Consider the following 22,500-nt stretch of genomic DNA (forward strand, 5'->3'; position numbering starts at 1 on the left):
AGCTCCATTAAGAATGTTCTAATTTACTATTTGGAAGTTTGGCATTTGAGATGTAAAACTCGTAATTATAATTAGACTGGAGTTAGACCCCAGTATAAAAGAACTTTCTGATGAAAAGAGGAGACTTTTTTTTACCATAGAAGTCACAGCTGAGAAGAAATTTTATAGCCCCTAAATTTGTACAGATTTTATTAGGAATAATAAACCACAGACTGTTTTACACAGTCATCAGTGGCTCAGGGTTTGACAGAAGTTCATATCATCTCCAAGCATCACATGAACAGATGAAGACTGCGTCACAGGTGTCCAGGTCACAAAATGTGTTTGCTAAATTGTGCTTAATATTTTTACTGTTGATTTTGTCACAAACTAAACAGTTTTGTCAACTCAGAAGCTGCTGCAGTGAACCTTGTCATTTTAAAATGTTTGTATTCACTGGTTTTGCATGATTCTGGTGTAAATACATAAATTCCTGTTCCTCTTCTTCTGATTCCAGCTCCTACAACATGGACCCACCTGGACCTGGCCCCGGGTCTAAACCCAGACCTGGACCTGCTCCCAGCTCTGTGTCTCTGAAGAGTGACCGCTCCAAAAACCCTTCCTCCTGACTTTGGAGAAGCTCCTCCTGAAGACCAGAGGTGAGACATTTGAACAGGTCTTTTCACACACGCAGAGACCAAACTGAGTAGAGCTGTTACTGTCGGACGCCTCAGATCTTCTCTGTCCTGGTCGTGTGGTCCAGAGTCAAACTACTGTCCTGCAGAACACGTGAGCTCCAGCGTCTGACGCTCTCTGAGCTCAGAATAAACTCATTTGAGATGCACCAGATCCGATTGGTAGTGCTGGTCGAATTGAGCCTCGTGAAGCATCGACGCCTCAGTCACAATATCGTCTCAAATGGTTGGACGTGTCTGAGGTTTGGAGAAACACTGACCTCTAGTGGACAAATTTAACAATAAGACAATAGTTGTGTGCAGAGCGACACCGAACAACAACAACAATAATAATGATGATTTAAAATAATATGTAAAGAGCAACATAAATAACAGCTGTAAATAAGAAAAGAGGTGTGACCTTGTTTGGTGGAATTAGATCAAAATGATCCCAAACCATTTATAGTTTTTTTCCTCTTGTAGACGCATCGAAAATGAAACAAACGCCAAAAGTCGCCAAAATCACCACTAACGTCACACAATCCTCATCTCAACATTTTTAATAAATATTGGTGCGTCTTTTATACTGTAACAGTTTAGCGCTCGTCAAACCACAGAAGTGCACTGAACTCTGAAACTCTGAACCAATCACAGAGCGGAACATTCACCGAGCCAATGAAACGCTTCGATGCACTGAAGCGATCGACGCGCAGAGAGAAGCAGCAGGGGGAGGGACCCACACTTCCACACTTTGGTCACGTGAGACGAGCTCCGACTCATTTGTCCGTCACTACCGCTCGGTGTCGGTCGACGTTGATCTGAATTCGGTGCAGCAGGTTAGATTTGTGTCCCTCTCGCTCTGATGTCACGAGTTCCTCCCTTTACAGTTCACTTCACACTTTCTCTCCTACTGTGGATAAAAGGTGAATGTTAATGTCGTCTCAAAAGTCCTGACCGCTTAAATGTCATAATGTTTTACTTTTATGAAGTAGAAGCCTATTAATTAGTACATGACACAATCTGTTTTTTTATTTATTTTTTATTTAAAGGTTGTATAGAGGATTTTTTAAGGGAAGAGAAATACAGCGACCGTCCTTTTTCAATTTTTTCAGATGTTTCTCCCTCAATAGAAACATCTCCTCCCGCCGCTTTACTCTAGAGTCACACTTGTTTACATCCGTACGTGTTCAGAATCACTGTTGAAGTTTCCTGTCTAGAAATATTTTATCGACCGACGTGTCAGTTTTTAGACCCTTCGTCTGTTTCAGTCGCGCCGTCGCTGGAAGGAATCTCCAAGAATCACCTCAGTTTGTCTTCGCTCCTTTTCCTCTTCTCTTCTTCTTTCACCGACCTCAAAAACCGACTTTCTTTTGCGGCGAACTGGTCGTGGATTCTCGTCCGCCGTCGCGACAAACTTTGTGCGAATTGTGAGGAAGCGACAGTTTGAAAAAGCCTCGAAGAACCGCTGCATAAACCACATAATCCCGTCAGTTACACTAGAAACGTAGGGAGTTTGATTGACAACCTAACAGCCAATAGAAAATGAGGCAGCCTTGTTTTCTATTGGCTGATGTTTATCTGGCCTCAACACGTCCACAGTTGATAGATTTTCATTCTTTTTTTTGCTGGTCATTATAATTACAAGGCTGCTGTGTCTCTGTAATGGTGTTTTAAACTTTCACTGACAATTTGAAACAAAAAAAATAATCCTCCATACAACCTTTAAATATCAGCTGCATCTCTGTGAGTGTCGGACCCTCATCTAACGGGTGCAGCACGTTCAGATCAACATCGATCCATTGATCAGTTTAACAGTTTATATTATAAGAGTGAATTTGAGCCAAAGTTTTTCCGAGGTTTGGTCAAAACATGGTTGGCGAAGTATGTGGGCATGTGCAGTTTGGAAAAGTGTGCAAAATCTGGTAAGGTTTCAAATCGGGCAGTGACAGCCTCCAGACTTTTTATCTGTACAAAATATAAAACCAAAAAGTGTACTAAAAATATCAATTAAAAAGACAAATATTTGAATCAAGATGCAAGTTTCAAAATATTTACAGCCAGTTGTGTGTCGGTAAAACCTTAGGTTGTTAAAAGGGATTCATATGTCATTGTTTTTGTTTATTGGTACAAATGAATGAACTTGTGACTTGTGGATGATCCTGTGTTTGACTGGAGCTGCTCTCAGTTTGGGACAGATGAGCTCAGGTGGGACAGGATCACAGGGGCTTCTACACATTGTACAGAAGTCTCAAAGAATCAGCTGTTCTGAACCAGGACGACCCTGAACACATCATCACAGTAAATATATTATGGATTTTTTTATTTACTTTTGTTCAACTGCATTTAACCAAAGATGAGTGTGCAGCTCTCACACCTGTGCTTTTCCTCCTGTTCTCTACTTCCTGTATTAAAACGTGTGGCTGCTGTTCTCTGTTTATCCACTTACACAATATTGGTGCAGTTACTAATAATTACCTCCACCAAGGAGGTTATGTTTTTGCCGGAGTTTGTTTCTTTGTTTGTTTGTCTGTTTGTTTTCTTTGTTTGTTTGTCTGTTTGTTTCTTTGTTTGTTTGTTTGTCTGTTTGTTTGTTTGTTTGTTTGTTTGATTGTTTGTCTGTTTGTTTGTTTGTTTGTCTGTTTGTTTGTTTGTTTGTTTGTTTGTCTGTTTGTTTGTTTGTTTGTTTGTTTGTTGTTTGTTTGTCTGTTTGTTTGTTTGTTTGTTTGTTTGTTTGTTTGTCTGTTTGTTTGTTTGTTTGTTTGTTTGTCTGTTAGCAACGTAACTCAAAAAGTTATGGACCGATTTTTATGAAATTTTCAGGATTTGTTGGAAATGTGAAAAGGAAGAACTGATTTCATTTTGGGTTTGATCCAGAAGAAATCCTGGATTCTGGATCACTTTGAAATTTTAGTTAACATTGTGGTAAATGGGGCCAAAAATTTTGTTTCTCAATATCTGGGTTAATTATTGACCAAACCCCATGAAATTTGACTCAGGGATGGACAATGGGATCCTCTTTCATATTCCAAATTGAAAGATACGAGACAAATATTTATGGAAAACACAATTAATATGAGGGGGACTGTGGTCCTTGGCGGAGTCTGCGCTCTCTGACTGCTTCTCTAGTTATGGTTTGCATTGGTTTGGTTTTATCAACTCAGAAGCATAGACTGGATATAAAAGGACAGAGCTAAGCCACTTGTCAAACAGGAAGAGAACATGGAGGTGCTTCTGGCTCCATCGATTCTGTCTCCAATTTGCTTGACTTTGAGAAACTGAGGCTCCTCTCTCTGTGGCTGCTGGAGTGAACCTCGTCATTTTGGTCTTAAAATGTTTGTATTAACTCGCTCAACATGATTGTGCTGTGAATAAATAAATTCCTATTCCTAATTTGGAACTCAGCTCCAAATTCCATATTAGGAATATCATGGATGAAGCTGCCCTCCCTCCCTCCCTCGCCTCAGTCCTCGTCTTTATACAGTCTGTGCTCAGAAGTGACTCCACCGCTCTGTTCTCCTTTAGCCTCAGGAGAACTTCTAAACAGGAGGCATCTCAGTATGTTCTGTTCAAACTGACTCTTCTTCTGATTCCAGCTCCTACAACATGGACCCACCTGGACCTGGCCCCGGGTCTAAACCCAGACCTGGACCTGCTCCCAGCTCTGTGTCTCTGAAGAGTGACCGCTCCAAAAACCTTCCTCCTGAGTTTGGAGAAGCTCCTCCTGAAGACCAGAGGTGAGACATTTGAACAGGTCTTTTCACACACGCAGAGACCAAACTGAGTAGAGCTGTTACTGTCGGACGCCTCAGATCTTCTCTGTCCTGGTCGTGTGGTCCAGAGTCAAACTACTGTCCTGCAGAACACGTGAGCTCCAGCGTCTGACGCTCTCTGAGCTCAGAATAAACTCATTTGAGATGCACCAGATCCAACTGGTGTCGATGAAGTTCCTCCCTTTGCAAACAGTTTAGTTCACACACATTTAACCAAAGATTATCCTTTTCTAACACACTTCACCAACAGCACCCATAGGGCCGGTCTTGCCCCCAGTCTTAACACTTCTTAGAGCAAGTGCGGGGGGTGGAGCTCTCAACAGTCGGTGTGTCGTGTCTGAACATCAGGTGGAGTGGAGCAGACAGAGTCGTAAAAATAAATATCAAACGAGTCCACTGAAAAACATCATGTAACATGCACAAGGCTTCTTTTATTTAGAAATTTATTAGGATGATAAATGCTTCACATTTGTAACATGTTTTTGTGCTGCGGGAGTCGTCCAGTTACCCTCCCACTGCAGAGCACAGCCCCTCGCCCGCTCCCTGTATCACCTCAGCTCTGCTCTACAGTTTGGTTTGACCTGGATCTGTACAAAAGCTGCTCGTTCACATGAGGCCGTTTACAGCGACGTCCTAAAGTCTGTTTTCTTACTCTGTGTCCTAATGCTGCAATGTCAGATTTATTCACATTGTCACGGCCGGATTCTGCGAACATTCACTGATTCACTGATTCACTGATTCACTGATTCACTGATTCACTGATTCACTGATTCACTGACACCTCGAGGCTGTGACAGCGAAGCAGACGCACGTCTCATGTCTGTGTGCAAAACTGTAACACAGAAACATTTATATGACAGTAAACGTGTTTCATAATCCATGAGACGTCCACCTGTGTGAGACCAAACACACTGGACCTGACGAGAATGTGAGCGGTCAGCGGGACCTGAGGTGGACGCTCGTACCTCAGGTGAGTCAGCGGGACCTGAGGTGGACGCTCGTACCTCAGGTGAGTCAGCGGGACCTGAGGTGGACGCTCGTACCTCGGGTGAGTCAGCGGGACCTGAGGTGGACGCTCGTACCTCGGGTGAGTCAGCGGGACCTGAGGTGGACGCTCGTACCTCGGGTGAGTCAGCGGGACTGAGGTGGACGCTCGTACCTCGGGTGAGTCAGCGGGACCTGAGGTGGACGCTCGTACCTCGGGTGAGTCAGCGGGACCTGAGGTGGACGCTCGTACCTCGGGTGAGTCAGCGGGACCTGAGGTGGACGCTCGTACCTCGGGTGAGTCAGCGGGACCTGAGGTGGACACTCGTACCTCAGGTGAGTCAGCGGGACTGAGGTGGACACTCGTACCTCGGGTGAGTCAGCGGGACCTGAGGTGGACACTCGTACCTCAGGTGAGTCAGCGGGACCTGAGGTGGACACTCGTACCTCAGGTGAGTCAGCGGGACCTGAGGTGGACACTCGTACCTCAGGTGAGTCAGCGGGACCTGAGGTGGACACTCGTACCTCAGGTGAGTCAGCGGGACCTGAGGTGGACACTCGTACCTCAGGTGAGTCAGCGGGACCTGAGGTGGACACTCGTACCTCAGGTGAGTCAGCGGGACCTGAGGTGGACACTCGTACCTCAGGTGAGTCAGCGGGACCTGAGGTGGACACTCGTACCTCAGGTGAGTCAGCGGGACCTGAGGTGGACACTCGTACCTCAGGTGAGTCAGCGGGACCTGAGGTGAGTCAGTGGGACCTGAGGTGGACACTCGTACCTCAGGTGAGTCAGTGGGACCTGAGGTGGACACTCGTACCTCAGGTGAGTCAGTGGGACCTGAGGTGGACACTCGTACCTCAGGTGAGTCTGTGGGACCTGAGGTGGACACTCGTACCTCAGGTGAGTCTGTGGGACCTGAGGTGGACACTCGTACCTCAGGTGAGTCAGCGGGACCTGAGGTGGACACTCGTACCTCAGGTGAGTCAGTGGGACCTGAGGTGGACACTCGTACCTCAGGTGAGTCAGCGGGACCTGAGGTGGACACTTGTACCTCAGGTGAGTCAGTGGGAGTGGACTGTGGGACAGACGGGAGAAGGTGTGAGAAAGCAGTGGGTTTGCTGTAAGATGGGAGCACATGAGACAGACACGAAAGCAGAGGAACCTATAAAAAGTTGTGTGTGCATGAGGGGCACGTGCACGTGGAGGGTTCGGAACACAGACCCAGTCAGTTCTGTCATGGCCTATACAAAACTGGATATTCCTTGTGCCTCTGCTGGTGTGGACTTGCATCGTGAAGCTCTGGAGCCGTTTTATTGTCACATATTTCACTTTTCCCCACACTCCTCTGTGCCGCTTGATAATGAGGTAAAGTTTACAGACTTTTCCCACACAGGCAGAGCTTTTAAATGCCACAGCTTTAGAGGCAGACACCATATTTGTACTTGTACCGTCCCACTCCAACCTCCAGCAGCGAAGAACAGCTCCACCTGGACACGGCCACTTGGGTTTAGAGCTAAGACTAGGGGCAAGATACAGCCCCATAGTCTTTAGACCTCAGCAGATCTAAGGCTAAACACATTCTCCATCAGACCTGATGATCTCAATCAAGGGTTTTAAATTTTGATGGACAGGCCGGACAGCCAAACCAAATTTGGTAGCCACATGCATCATGGGAATAAGAACAAAAATGTATATTGTGACCACGCCCCATTACAAACCAGAAGTCCACCATCTTGAATTATTTATTTATTTTTATTATTATTATTATTATTATTTATAAACACATGCAAAAATGTTGAAAAGTGATAGGTTAGGTTAAGAGTTAGGGTTAGGGTTGGGTCTATGTTTAGGATTATAACTAGAGTTAGGTTTAAGCTTAGGGTTATTAGCGTTGGTGCAGGTCGTGGCGTTCTGAAGGGCGCGGCATTTATGGGGCGTGGCGTTTGCAGGGCGCAGCGTAAGCGCGAGGGCCTATCAATGCCGCTTGCAGCTATATTTTGTACTTATTCTCTGTGTCACCTGGATAGAGACAAAAGATGGAAATGATCTTTTTTTGCTATAGTCTGACATATTTACATTTTTATATTTTGGGGCAGCAGTGTTCATCCACTGATCTGAAGGTTGGTGGTTTGAATCCCGCTGTCGACATAAAACATCATTGACTGAGCATCAGATCCACTGATCCACAGCTCCCACAGATGAATGCTGTCGCTGTGTCCTTGGGCAAGACACTTAAACCACCTTGCCCCCAGTGTCTGTGTGCACTGGTGTATGAATGTGTGAGTGGTTCCATGTTGTAAAACACTTTGAGCCTTGAAGATGGAAAAGCGCTGTAGAAGTGTAATTACAGATGTTCATGAATATGCACTGTCCCTGTCCAACAAAGAAATGACAAATAAGTAAAATAAAAGCTCAAGTATCTACTGATGGTGTCAGAATGCTGCTGGAAAAGTCCAGGACCTGTAGTGTCGGTCTCATGTTTCATGACAAACCTGATGAATAAATCCACAGTGTGAACTCTGTGGTGGAGCTGCTGCTGAGTGTCAGGTTTAGTGCTGTGCAGGTCCACTGCTCTTATGGAAACACTGAGGTGACTTTAGAACCCTGTTTTACTCTTGTCTCTGTCTTATTCTGTTCTTTTATGGACCATGAGTCTGGAATAAATAAATGATGATGTGTTTATTGTTTGACAGGGAGCCAGGCCCAGAGGAGCAGCTGGACGTCATATTCAAGGTGAGAACTCCAGTCGAACACTGGACCAGCTCTACACTCTCCATCGTGCTCGAGGTTCATGGGAGTTTGTCCAACCAGTCCACATGTGCTTTGTGGATCTGGAAAAGAGTCGACCGTGTCCCTCGTGGTGTCCTGTGGGGGGCGCTCTGAGAGTCTGGGGTCCGGGGTCCTTTGCGTCCCTGTGTGACCGGAGCAGGAGCTGTGTTCATTGCTGCAGAAATTCAGACCTGTTCCCGGTGCATGCAGGACTCTGCCAGGGCCGCCCCTGTCACCGGTTCTGTTCATTGTTTTTATGGACAGTCAAGGTGCAGTCAGGGGCCGGAGGATCCGGTTTGGGGACCACAGGATCATCTCTGCTGTTTACAGATGATGTTGTCCTGTTGTCTTCATCAGACCAGGACCTGCAGCTCTGGTATGAGGTGCCAAGTGTCACAGGGCTTATTTCGTGAATGAAATGCCTCTTGTGCCACAAAATGGAGAAAATGGTTATGGAATTGTAAAACACTATGATGCCTTTCGTCCACAGAATGCACACATCGATTGTTCATGTGTCCACAAAATGATGAAGACAGTAGGTCATTTTGTGGACAAAAAACAAAACAGGTTCTTCATGATGCACTGAATTTACAGCTGACTTTCCCAGTTATGTGTGTTAAAGCAGAACTGAGTAACTTCAGCGGTAGTGCTCCCCCAACAATAAATTATTAAATAAATAATATCATTCTAAATCCTCCTCCAAATTCCAGACGGGTTGATCCACACAAACGCGTCACTGTGAAACGTTCAGGCTGATTTTACATCTGGGCTAAAGTTTTTTGTTGCTCCGTTTACAGACGACTGAGAAAATTGAAGAAAACAAAGAACACGTCCAGTAAAAACATCACAACTACATCCAGATGAAACATCAGTCTGTCAGTTTCAGAAGTGACTCCGACGTGACACTTTGGTCTCACACAAATATAAATGTGTGATCCTGTTTGACTCTGGCCAAAGTCACAGATCACATCAGGGCTAAATTTACAAGTTGCTCTTGTTTTTGCTCGATGACACAAACTGTACAGATCCTGCAGATGAGACACGAGCCGCTCAAACCAAAGGATTTATCCAAACATGTGTCAGTCTGATGGTTCAGCTTCAGAGCTACACTGAAAAATGGAGCATGATGAACAAGATAACTGCCTACTAAAGTTAACAGTTACTCAAGTTACAAAACTTTAACAGTGATACGAGCAATGCACATGTGCAAACACTTTTCATGTGTTTGCATTTGCACAATCATATCCATGAGCAGAGATGAACAAGGACTCGGAGGTCAGTGATTTTGCCACTTCTTTAACATATGAAGAGGTGAGCCCACTCACTAATGCATGTTTTTTTCAAGGTATTAGTGAGTAATCCTTACAACTGTAATGAAATAAATGCTACAGGTTTGAGTCTGATCCAGGTGCTCCCAGAGGCTCAGTGTAGTTCTGACGGCGCTCGATGGGGGATTTATACGGGTTGATGTAAACGAAAACTTTTTTGAAAATGATGCTGTGTGCACGATGTTATTTTGGAAAACGGAGGGAGGGAAATATTAGTTTCCCAAAATACCCAGCTGTGTGTAAACGTAGCCTAAAACTAGTAGAATATTTTATGTTTTATCTGCGAGCCAGATTCTATCATCAAAAGAGCCACACTTGGCTCGCGAGCTGTACGTTCCTGACCCCTGGTCTCGGCTACACTTCAACGCTTCAGTTACAAAAAACGATTAGTTCAAAGGTTGTTCGGTGTGAAATAAAATGCAACATGATTTAGTCAACCGCAAATTCAGTGCATCATGAAAAACCTGTTTTGCTTTTTGGCCACAAAATAAATAAAATAAAATAAAATGACCTACTGTCTTCATCATTTTGTGGACACATTAACAATCGATGTGTGCATTCTGTGGACGAAAGGCATCATGGTGTTTTACAATTCTGTAACCATTTTCTCCTTTTTGTGGCACAAAAGGCATTTTGTTCACGAAATAAGCCCTGTGACACTTGGCACCTCATACACTGGGGCGGTTTGACCCGAGTGTGAAGCGTCTGGGATGAAGATCAGATTCTCCAAATCCGAGGTCGAGGTTCTGGTCCGGAAAAAAGCGTCTTGTCGTCTCCGGGCGGGTGGAGAGTCTCTGCCTCAAGTGGACGAGTTCAAGTGTCGGGGTCTTGTTCACGAGTGAGGGGAGGATGGAGCGTGAGATTGACAGGTGGACAGGTGCAGCGTGGGCAGATTGACAGGTGGACAGGTGCAGCGTGGGCAGATTGACAGGTGGACAGGTGCAGCGTGGGCAGATTGACAGGTGGACAGGTGCAGCGTGGGCAGTGATGCGGTCGCTGTACCAGTCTTTGTGGTGAAGAGGAGCTGAGTCTGGATTTAGTGTCAGTCTCTGTTCCTCCCCTCACCTCTGGTCATGACCCGAAGGACCAGATCCACGATACAAGAGACACAGATGAGTTTCCTCCGCAGGACGTCCAGGCGTCTCCCTTAGAGACAGAGTGAGGAGCTTGGAGTAGAGCCGCTGCTCCTCCACGTGGAGAGGAGCGTCTGAGGGGAGGACGTCTGTTCTGACGTCTCCTGGACGTGTCCCTCAGGAGGTGTTCATGTCCCACTGGGAGGAGGAGACCCAGGACACACTGGAGGGACCATGTCTCTGGACTGGACTGGGAACACCTCAGGTCCCACTGGAGGAGCTGGAGGAAGTGTCTGGGGTGAAGGAAGTCTGGGAGTCCCTGCTCAGACTGATGCCTCCGCAAACCGGCCCTGGAAAAGAGGAAGAAGATGGATGGATGGATACCTCACGAGCACAGCATGTGTGGGGTTTTGGGGCTCCTCAGATCCTCTCTGACTAAAACTCTTCTCTTATTGTTCTGTTCCAGCGTCTGGAGGAGGACGTCTTGACTTTTGTCCAACAGCAGCTGCAGAGGCTCCACAGGCTCCTGGCCTCAGATTACCCAGAATGCTCCGAGAGTGAGGAGGAGGAGAGCAGAGAGGTTCTGAACATCACCCTGGACTTCCTGAAGAGGATGGACCAGGAACATCTGGCCCAGCGCCTGAGAGACAGTAAGAACCTCCAGATGCCCTCCCATCCTCCTGTATCCCAGTGTGTCAGGTCCCTCCCCGTGTGTCAGGTGCCCTCCCGTGTGTCATGCCCTCCCGTGTGTCAGGTGCCCTCCCCGTGTGTCAGGTGCCCTCCCCGTGTGTCAGGTCCCTCCCCGTGTGTCAGGTGCCCTCCCCGTGTGTCAGGTGCCCTCCCCGTGTGTCAGGTCCCTCCCCGTGTGTCAGGTCCCTCCCTGTGTGTCAGATTTCCTCCTGTATGAAATATGTGACATGTTTGACATTCTAACTCTTGTGTGTTGTTTAAAGGGAGTAAAGTTGGATTCAGAGATAAACTGAAGTGTGATCTGCAGCAGAGGTTCAGTCGTGTGTTTGAGGGCGTGGCTAAAGCAGGAGACTCCGCCCCCCTGACCCAGATCTACACAGAGCTCTACATCACAGAGGGCGGAGCCTCAGAGGTCAACCAGGAACATGAGGTCAGACACGTGGAGACGGTGTCCAGGAGACCGGCCGCTCCAGAGACCATCACACGTGAAAAGCTCTTTAAACCCCGCCCACATTCACCACAGCCAATCAGATTAGTGCTGACGAAGGGCGTGGCCGGCGTGGGGAAAACAGTGCTGACTCAGAAGTTGAGTCTGGACTGGGCTGAAGGCCGGGCCCACCAGGACCTCCAGCTGCTGTTCCCCTTCACTTTCAGAGATCTGAACGTGCTCAGAGACACACAGTTCAGCCTGGTGGAGCTGCTGCACCACTTCTTCAGTCCATCCAAAGATCTCTGCAGCTTCCAACAGCTCCAGGTGCTCTTCATCTTTGACGGTCTGGACGAGTGCAGACTTCCTCTGGACTTCGGCCGAACCCGGGTCCTGAGCGACCCCACAGAGTCCGCCTCAGTGCACGTGCTGCTGGTGAACCTCATCAGGGGGAGCCTGCTTCCCTCCGCTCTCCTCTGGATAACCACGCGCCCCGCCGCGGCCAATCAGATCCCTGCTGAGTGCGTCTCCATGGTGACAGAGGTGCGAGGGTTCGCCGACCCGCAGAAGGAGCAGTACTTCAGGAAGAGGTTCAGAGACCAGGCCACGGTCGTCATCTCCCACATCAAGAGCGTCCGCAGCCTCCACATCATGAGCCACATCCCGATCTTCTGCTGGATCCTCTCCACAGGTTCTACGGAAGCTTCTGGAACAAACAGAACCAGAGCTGCCCCGGACTCTCACACAGATGTACGTCCACTTCCTGGTGGTGCAGGCCAAAGTCCAGAACATCAAGTATCAGCAGGGATCAGGGGAGGACCTTCACTGGACTCCAGAGACCAGGGAGATGGTGAAGTCTCTGGGAAAAGTGGCCTTTGAGCAGCTGCAGAAAGGAAACCTGATCTTCTACGAGAGTGACCTGAGCGAGTGTGGGCTGGACGCTGCAGCGGCCTCAGTGTACTCCGGAGTGTTCACACAGGTCTTTAGAGAGGAGCCAGGCCTGTACCAGGACAAGGTCTACTGCTTCATCCATCTGAGTGTGCAGGAGTTTCTGGCTGCTCTTCACGTCCATCAGACCTTCTACAGCTCTGGAGAGAACCTGCTGGAGACACCACACTCCTCTGAGATGCCAAAGTCTGGATTAAAACGTAAAAGAAAATGCACTTCGACGCAAGAAATCTCCATGACACCAGACTCTGAGGAGTCTGAGGACTATTCAGATACAGAGATCTCCTCTGTCCCCTCCATGACACCAGAGGCAGCCTTCTACCGCTCTGCTGTGGACCAGGCCTTACAGAGTCCAAACGGACACCTGGACCTGTTCCTGCGCTTCCTCCTGGGGCTGTCTCTGCCGACCAATCAGAGGCTGCTGCAGGGTCTTCTGACTCACACAGGAAGTGACCCGACCAATCAGGAGACATTAAAGTTCATCAAACAGAAGCTGGATGAAGAGGGTCTGTCTGCAGAGAGAAGTCTGAACCTGTTCCACTGTCTGAACGAACTCAACGACCAAAGTCTGGTGCAGGAGATACAGAAGAACATGAGAGAAGGTCGTCACGCTGATGGAACCATGTCTCCTGCTCAGTGGTCTGCTCTGTCCTTCATCTTACTGTCCTCAGACTCAGACCTGGACGAGTTTGACCTGAGGAAATACCAGGGCTCAGAGAACGCTCTCCTGGGTCTGCTGCCGGTGGTCAGAGCCTCCACCAAAGCCCTGTGAGTCCAGACTGTATTTAAACTCTTGTGTGGAGGTTCTAGTCTCTAATGTCCCTCTCTGTCCTCAGACTGTATTTAAACTCTTGTGTGGAGGTTCTAGTCTCTAATGTCCCTCTCTGTCCTCAGACTGTATTTAAACTCTTGTGTGGAGGTTCTAGTCTCTAATGTCCCTCTCTGTCCTCAGACTGTATTTAAACTCTTGTGTGGAGGTTCTAGTCTCTAATGTCCCTCTCTGTCCTCAGTCTTTGTGGCTGTGGTCTGTCTCCTCACAGCTGTGCTCCTCTGGCCTCAGTCCTCAGCTCCTCCAGTCTCACACATCTGGATCTCAGTCACAACGACCTCCAGGACTCAGGAGTGGAGCTGCTGTGTTCTGGACTGAAGAGCGCCCCCTGCAGACTGGAGACGCTCAGGTGAGACGCTCCCATGATGCACTCTGCCCCCTTGTGTCCACATGAGTGTAATGCTGTGTCTTTAGGCTGTCTGGATGTCTGGTCTCAGAGAGGGGCGGGGCTGCTCTGGCCTCAGCTCTGAGCTCCGCCCCCTCCCACCTCAGAGAGTTCGACCTGAGCTACAACCATCCAGGACCCTCCGCCGAGCTCCTGACCGCTCTACAGGACCAGCGCCCCCTGCTGTCTGTCAGGTGAGAATGCACTGGTCCTGTCACTGGTCTGGTCTGTCCTGGTCTGTACTGGTCTGGTCCTGGTCTGGTCCTGGTCCTGGTCTGGTCCTGGTCTGGTCCTGGTCTGGTCCTGGTCTGGTCCTGGTCCTGGTCTGGTCCTGGTCTGGTCCTGGTCCTGGTCTGGTCCTGGTCTGGTCCTGGTCTGGTCCTGGTCTGGTCTAAACTGGACTTGTGTGTTTCAGGTTGGATCCTGCTGGAGAGCGCTGGATGGTTCCAGGTCTGAGGAAGTGTGAGTTTGTTTTGTTTCTTTCACACAGTAAAGAGCAGAGAACAGCTCAGGTCATTCACTCAGGTCATTCACTCAGGTCATTCACTCAGGTCATTCACTCAGTTTCAAATGGTTCAAATCTCACCCAGTTTTCCTTCATTGGACCATTTTGGTGAAGTTTATCATTTCACTGGGCCATGAGCCGCAGATGTGACATGTCGAAGTGGTTCTATAACTGTGACCGAGCAACCGTACTGTAAACAAGAGCCACACTCATCTCGTCTACACGATATGAAAATGTTTCAGAGAGTTTCAAATACGTCCAGCCTAGTTTTCCTTTACTTTTTCTCTCCAGCATCTGAGAGTTTAAGAAATAGACAGAACAAAAGACTGAGGTGAAGTGTTTGTGTTTCAGACTTCTGTGACTTCTCTCTGGACCCAAACTCAGTGCACAGACGTCTGCTTCTGTCTGAGGACCATCGGACTCTGACAACTGCACAGGAGGATCAGGAGTATCCAGATCATGACGACAGGTTCATACACTGGAGACAGGTCCTGAGCTGCACTGGCCTGAGCGGGCGCTGTTACTGGGAGGTGGACTGGACGGGGGGGCTTTTTGTAGCAATGAGTTACAGAAAGATCACACGGTGCGGACCGGGACTGGAAAATATATTTGGATACAATGATCACTCCTGGAGTCTGGAGTTCTATGGTGAGGGACAGCTCTCTTTCTCGCATGACAGCAAATCAACACGACTCTTTCTCACTGGCGTGACCTCGAAGAGAGTGGGCGTGTTCCTGGACTCTGAGGCTGGAGAACTGTCCTACTATAAGGTCTCCTCTGATGGAGAACTGTTCCACCTCTGGACCTTCTTCTCGTCCTTCTCCGAGCCTCTGTTTCCAGGGTTTAGAATGGTGAGTGAAGATTCCGCTGTGAGTCTAGTGAAAGAGACGCAACAAAACAGAAGAGAAACTGGACTTGTCCCACAATGAGAACAAAACATAAAGAGAAAGAAGAAAACAAAATGGAGTTTCAGTGTCACTGTTGAAATTTGATTTTGATTCAATAAAAACTTTAAACACAGAAACTGAACGAGGCCAAAGTCACTGTACCAGGACAGTTCTTCACTTTCTTACCATTTTTGTGCAGATGATGCCAGATTTACTTGCCTATTGGAAAAAAGGATCACTGCTCCCTGACACCTCGACTCCACTGTGTTTCTGACGTCAAGGCTCAGTTGGCCCAAAAACTGAGTGATGATGTTTTGGTCCGGCAGAATTCTCATTGATGTGGGACCCCACAGTCACCAACCTCAGCGTCACCTTAGACAGTGATTTTAAATTTGACAAACAGATGAACAGAGTTTTAAAATCAAGATTTTATCATTTGTGACTTTTATCTGAAGTCAAACCTTTTTAATCTTTAAAACTTTTTGAAGAAGTCGTGCACACTTTTATTTCATCACACCCAGACAACTGTACTTGTGTGTCGTAACCAATATATTAAGAATTTGTAAAAAACAATATTATAGCACATTATTGGAAAATAATAAGAACCAAATTAAAAAGCTGTGGAGCACAATCAATGAAGTAATTCAAAATGTACCAAGAGATGAAGCCTTAGGGCGGCAGTAGTTCAGTTGGTGGAGCATTCGCCCACTGATCTGAAGGTTGGTGGTTCAATTCCAGCTCTCGACATAAACATCTCAGGTTGAGCGTCAGATCCACTGACCCACAGGTTGCTGGTGTGATTCCAGCTCCCACAGGTGAATGCTGTCATTGTGTCCTTGGGCAAGACACTTAACCCACCTTGCCCACAGTGTCTGCGTACACTGGTGTATGAATGTGTGTGTGAATGGGTGAGTGGTTCCTTGTTGAAAAGGGCTTTGAGCCTTGAAGGTGGAAAAGCTCTATAGAAAAATGTGACCATTTACCATTACAAGATAATTTTATTGCAAATGAAAAAAAAAAAAGATTTAAAAGAAATTGCAAATGAGTTCAACAATTATTTGATAAATATTGGTTCTCGACTGGCCTCCAGAATAGTTCCACCCTGTGCAGAGCTTAGATGTGATAATGTGGCCACAAACCCACATCCCATGTTTTTCTGTGCAACAAATGAAAATGAAATCATTGATTTTGTGAAAAGTTTTATAAACAAATGATTTTCAGACTGTAATGAACTAGATATTCCATCATTAAGAGAGTTGTCAATGTAATAGCTCTGACATTAGCTTACATTTTCAACTTATCTTTTAAAACTGGCATATTTCCAGAACAAATGAAAATAGTGAGTTATTCCAATCCATAAAGGTGGTGAAAAAAATATATTTGACAATATTGCTGCAATTTTCAAAAAATGTAGAAAATCTATATACAGACTAGATAAATTATAGACAAATACACGATCCTAAATGACCCCAACGCAGCTTCAGCGATCACCAGTGTTTGCCCTCACTGAACCTATAGAGGAGATAACTAATAATATTGATGTGAAAAAGTATTCAACTGGGATATTCATAGACGTTATAGACATACGTCATGGACAGGTGCAGCGTCTGCAGTGATGCGGTTGCTGTATTGGACCATTGTGGTGAAGAGGAGCTGAGCCCAAAGGCGAAGCTCTTGATTTACCGGTCAATCTCCGTTCCTCCCCTCACCTCTGGCAGTCGAAATGAGATTCCTTCGCAGGGACGTCCGGGCGTCTCCCTTAGAGACAGAGTGAGGAGCTCGGTCACATGGGAGGAGCTCGGAGTAGAGCCGCTGCTCCTCCACGTGGAGAGGAGCGTCTGAGGGGAGGACGTCTGTTCTGATGTCTCCTGGACGTGTCCCTCAGGAGGTGTTCATGTCCCACCGGGAGGAGGAGAAGACCCAGGACACACTGGAGGGACGATGTCTCTGGACTGGACTGGGAACACCTCAGGTCCCACTGGAGGAGCTGGAGGAAGTGTCTGGGGTGAGGGAAGTCTGGGAGTCCCTGTTTAGACTGATGCTCCTGAGACTCGACCCCAGAGAAGTGGAAGAAAATGGAATGGATGGAATTCAAATACAACCTGAGAGGTCAAATGAATACACACACACATACACACACACATGCATACATACATACATATATATATAAATATGTATGCATGTATGTGTGTATTTTATTTTATTTTTAAAGTGTTCCTCACCTTCCATGGTGGTTGTTCTCTCCCTCATCCAGCTCAGCTCCTCTATCAGAGGTCTGGGAGTTTGACAGTTCTTCAGTATCTTTGCTGTTCTGTTCTTTTCTGGACTGAGATGTTCTGTTGTTTTTCCTGGATCTGTTGTAGTTTCTTCCAGTTTGGAGGTTACAGCCCGAGTGTCCGATCACCACAGGCTCCACTGATGTCTTCAGTTTCCAGACCTTCTCCAGCTCCTCCTTGAGCCCCTGGTGTTTCTCTAGTTTCTCATGTTCCTTTTTCCTGATATTTCCATCTCTTGGTGTTGTGATGTTCCACCACGGCTCTGCTCTGTTTCTTCTCCACCTCCACTATGTCTGGTTGGTCCATCTCCATCCTGTCAGTCTGTATCTGAAGTCCCACAGGATCTTGGCTCGGTCTTTCTCTACAACCTTTGGAGGTGTTTCCACCTTGATCCTGGGGTTTCCAGCTCGTACTCTGCACAGATGTTTCTGTACACTCTGCCCGCCACTTGGTTCTGTGGCTCCATGTTTGTTTCCCTGCAGCATCTGACACCTTCAGTTCTGTGGCTCTGGTCTGGTGTGGTAGATCTGGGCCTCTTGCTCGAGTGCCCAGGTCCTGCTCCTGAGCTCCAGGATGAGCCTCTGTGTGTCCTTCAGACCCTCTCAAGACATTGGTAGGATTTCTTGATATCAGCCACTTCAGTTCTGTTCTGGTGGTTCATGTAGGGGTTTGTCCTGCCATGATGGTCCCTCCAGCTCCTCTTCCTCTGGACCCCACTGTCTGAGACCTTCTCTGAGCTCCTCATCTGTCGGGGCCTTGTCCTTGATGTCCTCAAGGAGCTTGGATGTTTCATCCTGGACAGTGGTTCACACTCACTAGTCCTCGGCCTCCTTCCTTCTGGCTTTTGTTCAGTCTCAGGGTGTTGGATTTGGGATGAACCCTCCACATGGTCAGGAGCTTTCGTGTCTTAACATCTGTGGTCTGTATCTCCTCCTTTGGTCAGTGCATGATTCCTGCAGGATCTGATCACTGACAGGGTGTAGCTGTTTATTGCCTGGGCCTTGTTCTTCCATTGAGTTGCTTCTTAGGACTTGTCTGACTCTTTGCAGGTATTTGGCCATAGTCACTTTCCTTGTTGCCTCTTCGAGGAGCCATTTGCTTGTGGGACACCAAGATACTTGTAACTGTCCTCAACGTCTCCTATTGTTCCCTCTGGGAGTGAGACCCTCTGTGTGTTCTACCTTCTCTCTCTTTGTCACCATCCTGCTACATTTCTCAAGCTTGAATGACATCCCAGTGTCTGTGCTGTAGATCCTGGTGGTGTGGATCAGTGAGTCGATGTCTCGCTCACTCTTAGCTCTCTCTCTCTCTCTCTCTTTTCTCTATCTATGTATCTATCTATCTATATATACATACATATATACTCACACATATATAATCATATATATAATCGCTCCTCACTTTGCTCCCTGCGCTAAGTCACTCCCCCATCACAACACAATCAGCCTGCATCCCACTAATGAAACTACAAGCTGCCTGGGAGAGATCACTAGATGACTCAAACATGCATGGCTGACATCTAAAACCTCTTCAGGCAGATTTTAAAGAGGGAACAACGTTAGAACATGAGACAAAGAGAAAAAAGTGGATGCAGCAGAAAAGTTGCTCTTAAACACAGTAAAGAAGGACATTGGTGTGATGGACGGGACGTAACAGTTTTATTGTAACCACGGTAACGCACTTTTAAACAGAGTGTTCTCTTCACCGGAGCAAAGTCCCTCATCACCACATCCACGTATCTTTCTGCACATGAAATCCTGAACTGTGTTTTTGGGGTCTGTATTTATCGTGGGGACTTTTTCTTTGCACTAGTGGGAACATGTCATTGCATTTTGATTATTTTTTGGTTTATATGATGAGATATACACCGATGTAAACCTCTGCTCTGTGTGACACATGCAAATAAAAACTAATACAAACGCTACTATTGTTTATCGGCTGTGTTTACTTGAGCGATATATCGAACTTCAAAATGTGTGAGCATGACAGGCCCAGTGTTACAGGGCTGTGCCAAAAAGCAAAAGATCGACAGATTGCGAACTTTAATCGATCTCGATGATAAGGCGAGTGCATTGTAATTGACAGGTCAACAGCCAATCATGTGGCAGTGAGAGCTCGTGGTGCTGATGAGGATTTACCACAGACTGTTTAAAAAGTGTTCTGAGTGAGTGTGTCACATGTTCATCAGTGTCCTGGTTATTCTCCATGTCCCGGTTCTGTCAGTGTTCGTGTTACTGTGTTTACATGTTCACAGAGAAACCTGGACACTCATATCCACGTGGACATGATCAAATGGAGTGTCCCGGTTTCTTGACATAATCTTACAAATGCGCAGGCGCAAAAATGAACTTAAATCAATTTCATAAACCAGGAAAAATACAAACCGTGAGCTCCTTTAGCATAAGAAGCTAAGGAGCTACGAGATCTCCCACAATCCACTGCACACATCAAACCAACAAACAACAAATAAACTCAACTTTACAACATATAAACCATAAACACTATAGACACATCAGCCCGTTTGATCAGATCAATCAGCTCTGATCACATTTGTTTATGTTTTACAGAAACGAAACTTAAGACCGTTTGGCTAATTAGCATAAACTGTTAGCGGCGATAAAAACAACTGCTCCTTGTGTCGCTGATGTGATCAGTTTCTTTTGGACTAAATGACTCGACTCTGTGGATTATGTGTGTTATTTCTGTGACAGAAGAGGTGCTGATGATGGTGAGTCTGTTCTGTGTGTGTGTTGTACAGGAGATAGTTCATGTTTTAGCGAGTGCAGGTCGTACGAGTGCAGGTCGTACGAGTGCAGGTCGTACGAGTGCAGGTCGTACGAGTGCAGGTCGTACGAGTGCAGGTCGTACGAGTGCAGGTCGTACGAGTGCAGGTTTAGCGCAGCTCTTTATTTTACAGTCATTTCACTCGTTTTGTCACTTTATTTATGTTGGTTAATAATTTATGTCACTACTGTTGTGGTGAAAGGCTGGAAAGTGTCTTTTGGACACATGTGACTTAACTTTATGTTGCAGTAACCGGGTACTGTGTTTACATGACACAGTATCACAGTTACTATCAGAATAAACCAGCTACAGTAACTCGGTTTCTAATAACTGGGACACTGTGTTTACATGAACCATCAAGAAACCAGGATACTCAAAAAAGCCAATCATAACCGGGTTATTGACGGTGTGCATGTAAACACACTCAATGAGTGTTTGTCTCCACAGCTTCAGCTCCACTCAAATGAAGCTCCTGTTGCCACGGTGACAGGCTCCATATTTGGAAATCTGTCCGTGCGTATCATAGCAACACAAGAGCCAATCATGACGGAGGAGGTTAAATGTCCCACCCTCTCACCGGAAACAGAGAAGGAATGCACCAGCTGTCAATCAAACCTGTTGCTAACACGAGTGGGAGGGGCCTCAGGGAATGAAGGCGTCTGATTGGTCCGTTATTTATGTTCAGATCTTGATTTAGGAACAAAACAGAGAAATGAAAACATCAGGATCTTGTGTCGTTGGTTCAATAATAATAATAATAATAATAATAATAATAATAATAATAATAATAATAATAATAATAATGCATCAGTTTTCTATAGTGATTTTTTGGACACTCAAAGTGGTGGTAATTGTAGTCACAGATGCCCTGGGGCAGACTGACGGAAGTGAGACTGCCAATCTGCACCATCGGCCCCTCAGACCACCACCATCACTCACACACACTCCACATTCTTACTAGGCAATGTGGGTGAAGTGTCTTGCCTAAGGACACAATGGCACCTCCCTGTGGCTCCTGCTGAGCTTCTGAGATCTGACGGGATCAGGCTTTGAGAAGCTGGTGTGGGTTCAGAAGAACATTTAAGAACAAAACGACGAGGCCACAGCAGCAGGTCCAGAGAGAGGAGCCACAAGATCCCAGTGGAAGAGCCAGAGTCAGAAGGAGCCAGAAGAGTACGGATATCGGCTCTTTTGACTATCAGAGTCTCTGCAGTGAAGCGTTGGCCTTGTAAGGAGTCATGTTCAGGCTTTATTTGACTTACACATGTAATAAAAATATAATAAGTACTATTACTTTTACTATATTTGTGTTTATCTCCAGTCTGTGGGCAGCAGCTGAATAACGACTGACCAGCACAATGTTATCAAGAAAACGGTAAAGTTTGGAGCAGGATAAAAGACCGAGTTACACACAGACAGGTCAGAGGGAGAGTTCTTCAGGTCTTCAGTAAACACCACGTCTGCTTTTGAATCGAACACCGTGTCTGCATTTGGTAAGTACTTCTGTCCGTTCTATTATTCACACGTGTGTGACAGGGACACTTCACCTGTCCTTGTTTGCAGGAAACATGTGGTGGAATGTGGTGGGTCTGCTGTGGCTCTGGAGCTTGCAGGTCTCTTGTTGGAGATGAAGTGAAATGTAGAGACTTGAACAATAATACTGTTGACTGGTGAGTCAGAACCGAACGTGAGGACCAGCTTATCTTCATATTAAAGGTGCACTGTGGGATTTCTAAGAAGGAAGTCTCCATGGAGATGTTATTTCTTTGTAGCAGCAGAGTAGTGAGCAGTGGTGTTACCTGCAGGACAGAGCCCATGAGCTGCACAGGGACAAGTATGAAAAGAAAAGCTTGTCAGATTTTATTTGACTAAATCTTTAACACTTGTTGCTGCACAAGCCTCAATCTTAAATTCACTTGTATGTGACTTCACAGACCATAACATTACTGAATAATCTGGTCACTTTGTAAACTGAAGCCCTGTTCTGCTGCTGCTGGAAACAGAAACAGACCTTTCCAGCAACAGCGCCCCTCAGAGGAGGCAGATGGGAGCTCTCCTGCTGCGTGGCCACATACACATGACCCTCCATGCCAGGCTTACCACACATGGAATGTTCCACAGTATGGGATTACATGTATCTTCCTTGCATATGTTCAATTACAGGTGTTTTATAGTTAAAGATCTGACCAGT

General features: G+C 46.6%; 1 protein-coding gene across 1 annotated transcript in view; it reads left to right on the forward strand.

Moving 5' to 3' along the window:
* Nucleotides 1–22,500, forward strand: part of LOC110165802 (NACHT, LRR and PYD domains-containing protein 3-like) — a 155,503-nt gene that overhangs the window by 959 nt on the left and 132,044 nt on the right. Inside the window, 10 exon segments of the mRNA XM_055148806.1 lie at nt 497–638; nt 2,839–2,951; nt 4,247–4,387; nt 8,102–8,141; nt 11,045–11,228; nt 11,532–12,385; nt 12,387–13,411; nt 13,654–13,821; nt 13,887–14,051; nt 14,273–14,319. Of these exon segments, the coding sequence (XP_055004781.1) occupies nt 4,257–4,387; nt 8,102–8,141; nt 11,045–11,228; nt 11,532–12,385; nt 12,387–13,411; nt 13,654–13,821; nt 13,887–14,051; nt 14,273–14,319 (2,614 nt within the window). The 5' untranslated portion in view covers nt 497–638; nt 2,839–2,951; nt 4,247–4,256.

This window comes from Boleophthalmus pectinirostris, unplaced genomic scaffold, assembly GCF_026225935.1.
Source record: "Boleophthalmus pectinirostris isolate CB_2022bp ecotype Guang Dong unplaced genomic scaffold, ASM2622593v1 HiC_scaffold_1, whole genome shotgun sequence".
Classification (NCBI taxonomy): domain Eukaryota; kingdom Metazoa; phylum Chordata; class Actinopteri; order Gobiiformes; family Gobiidae; genus Boleophthalmus; species Boleophthalmus pectinirostris.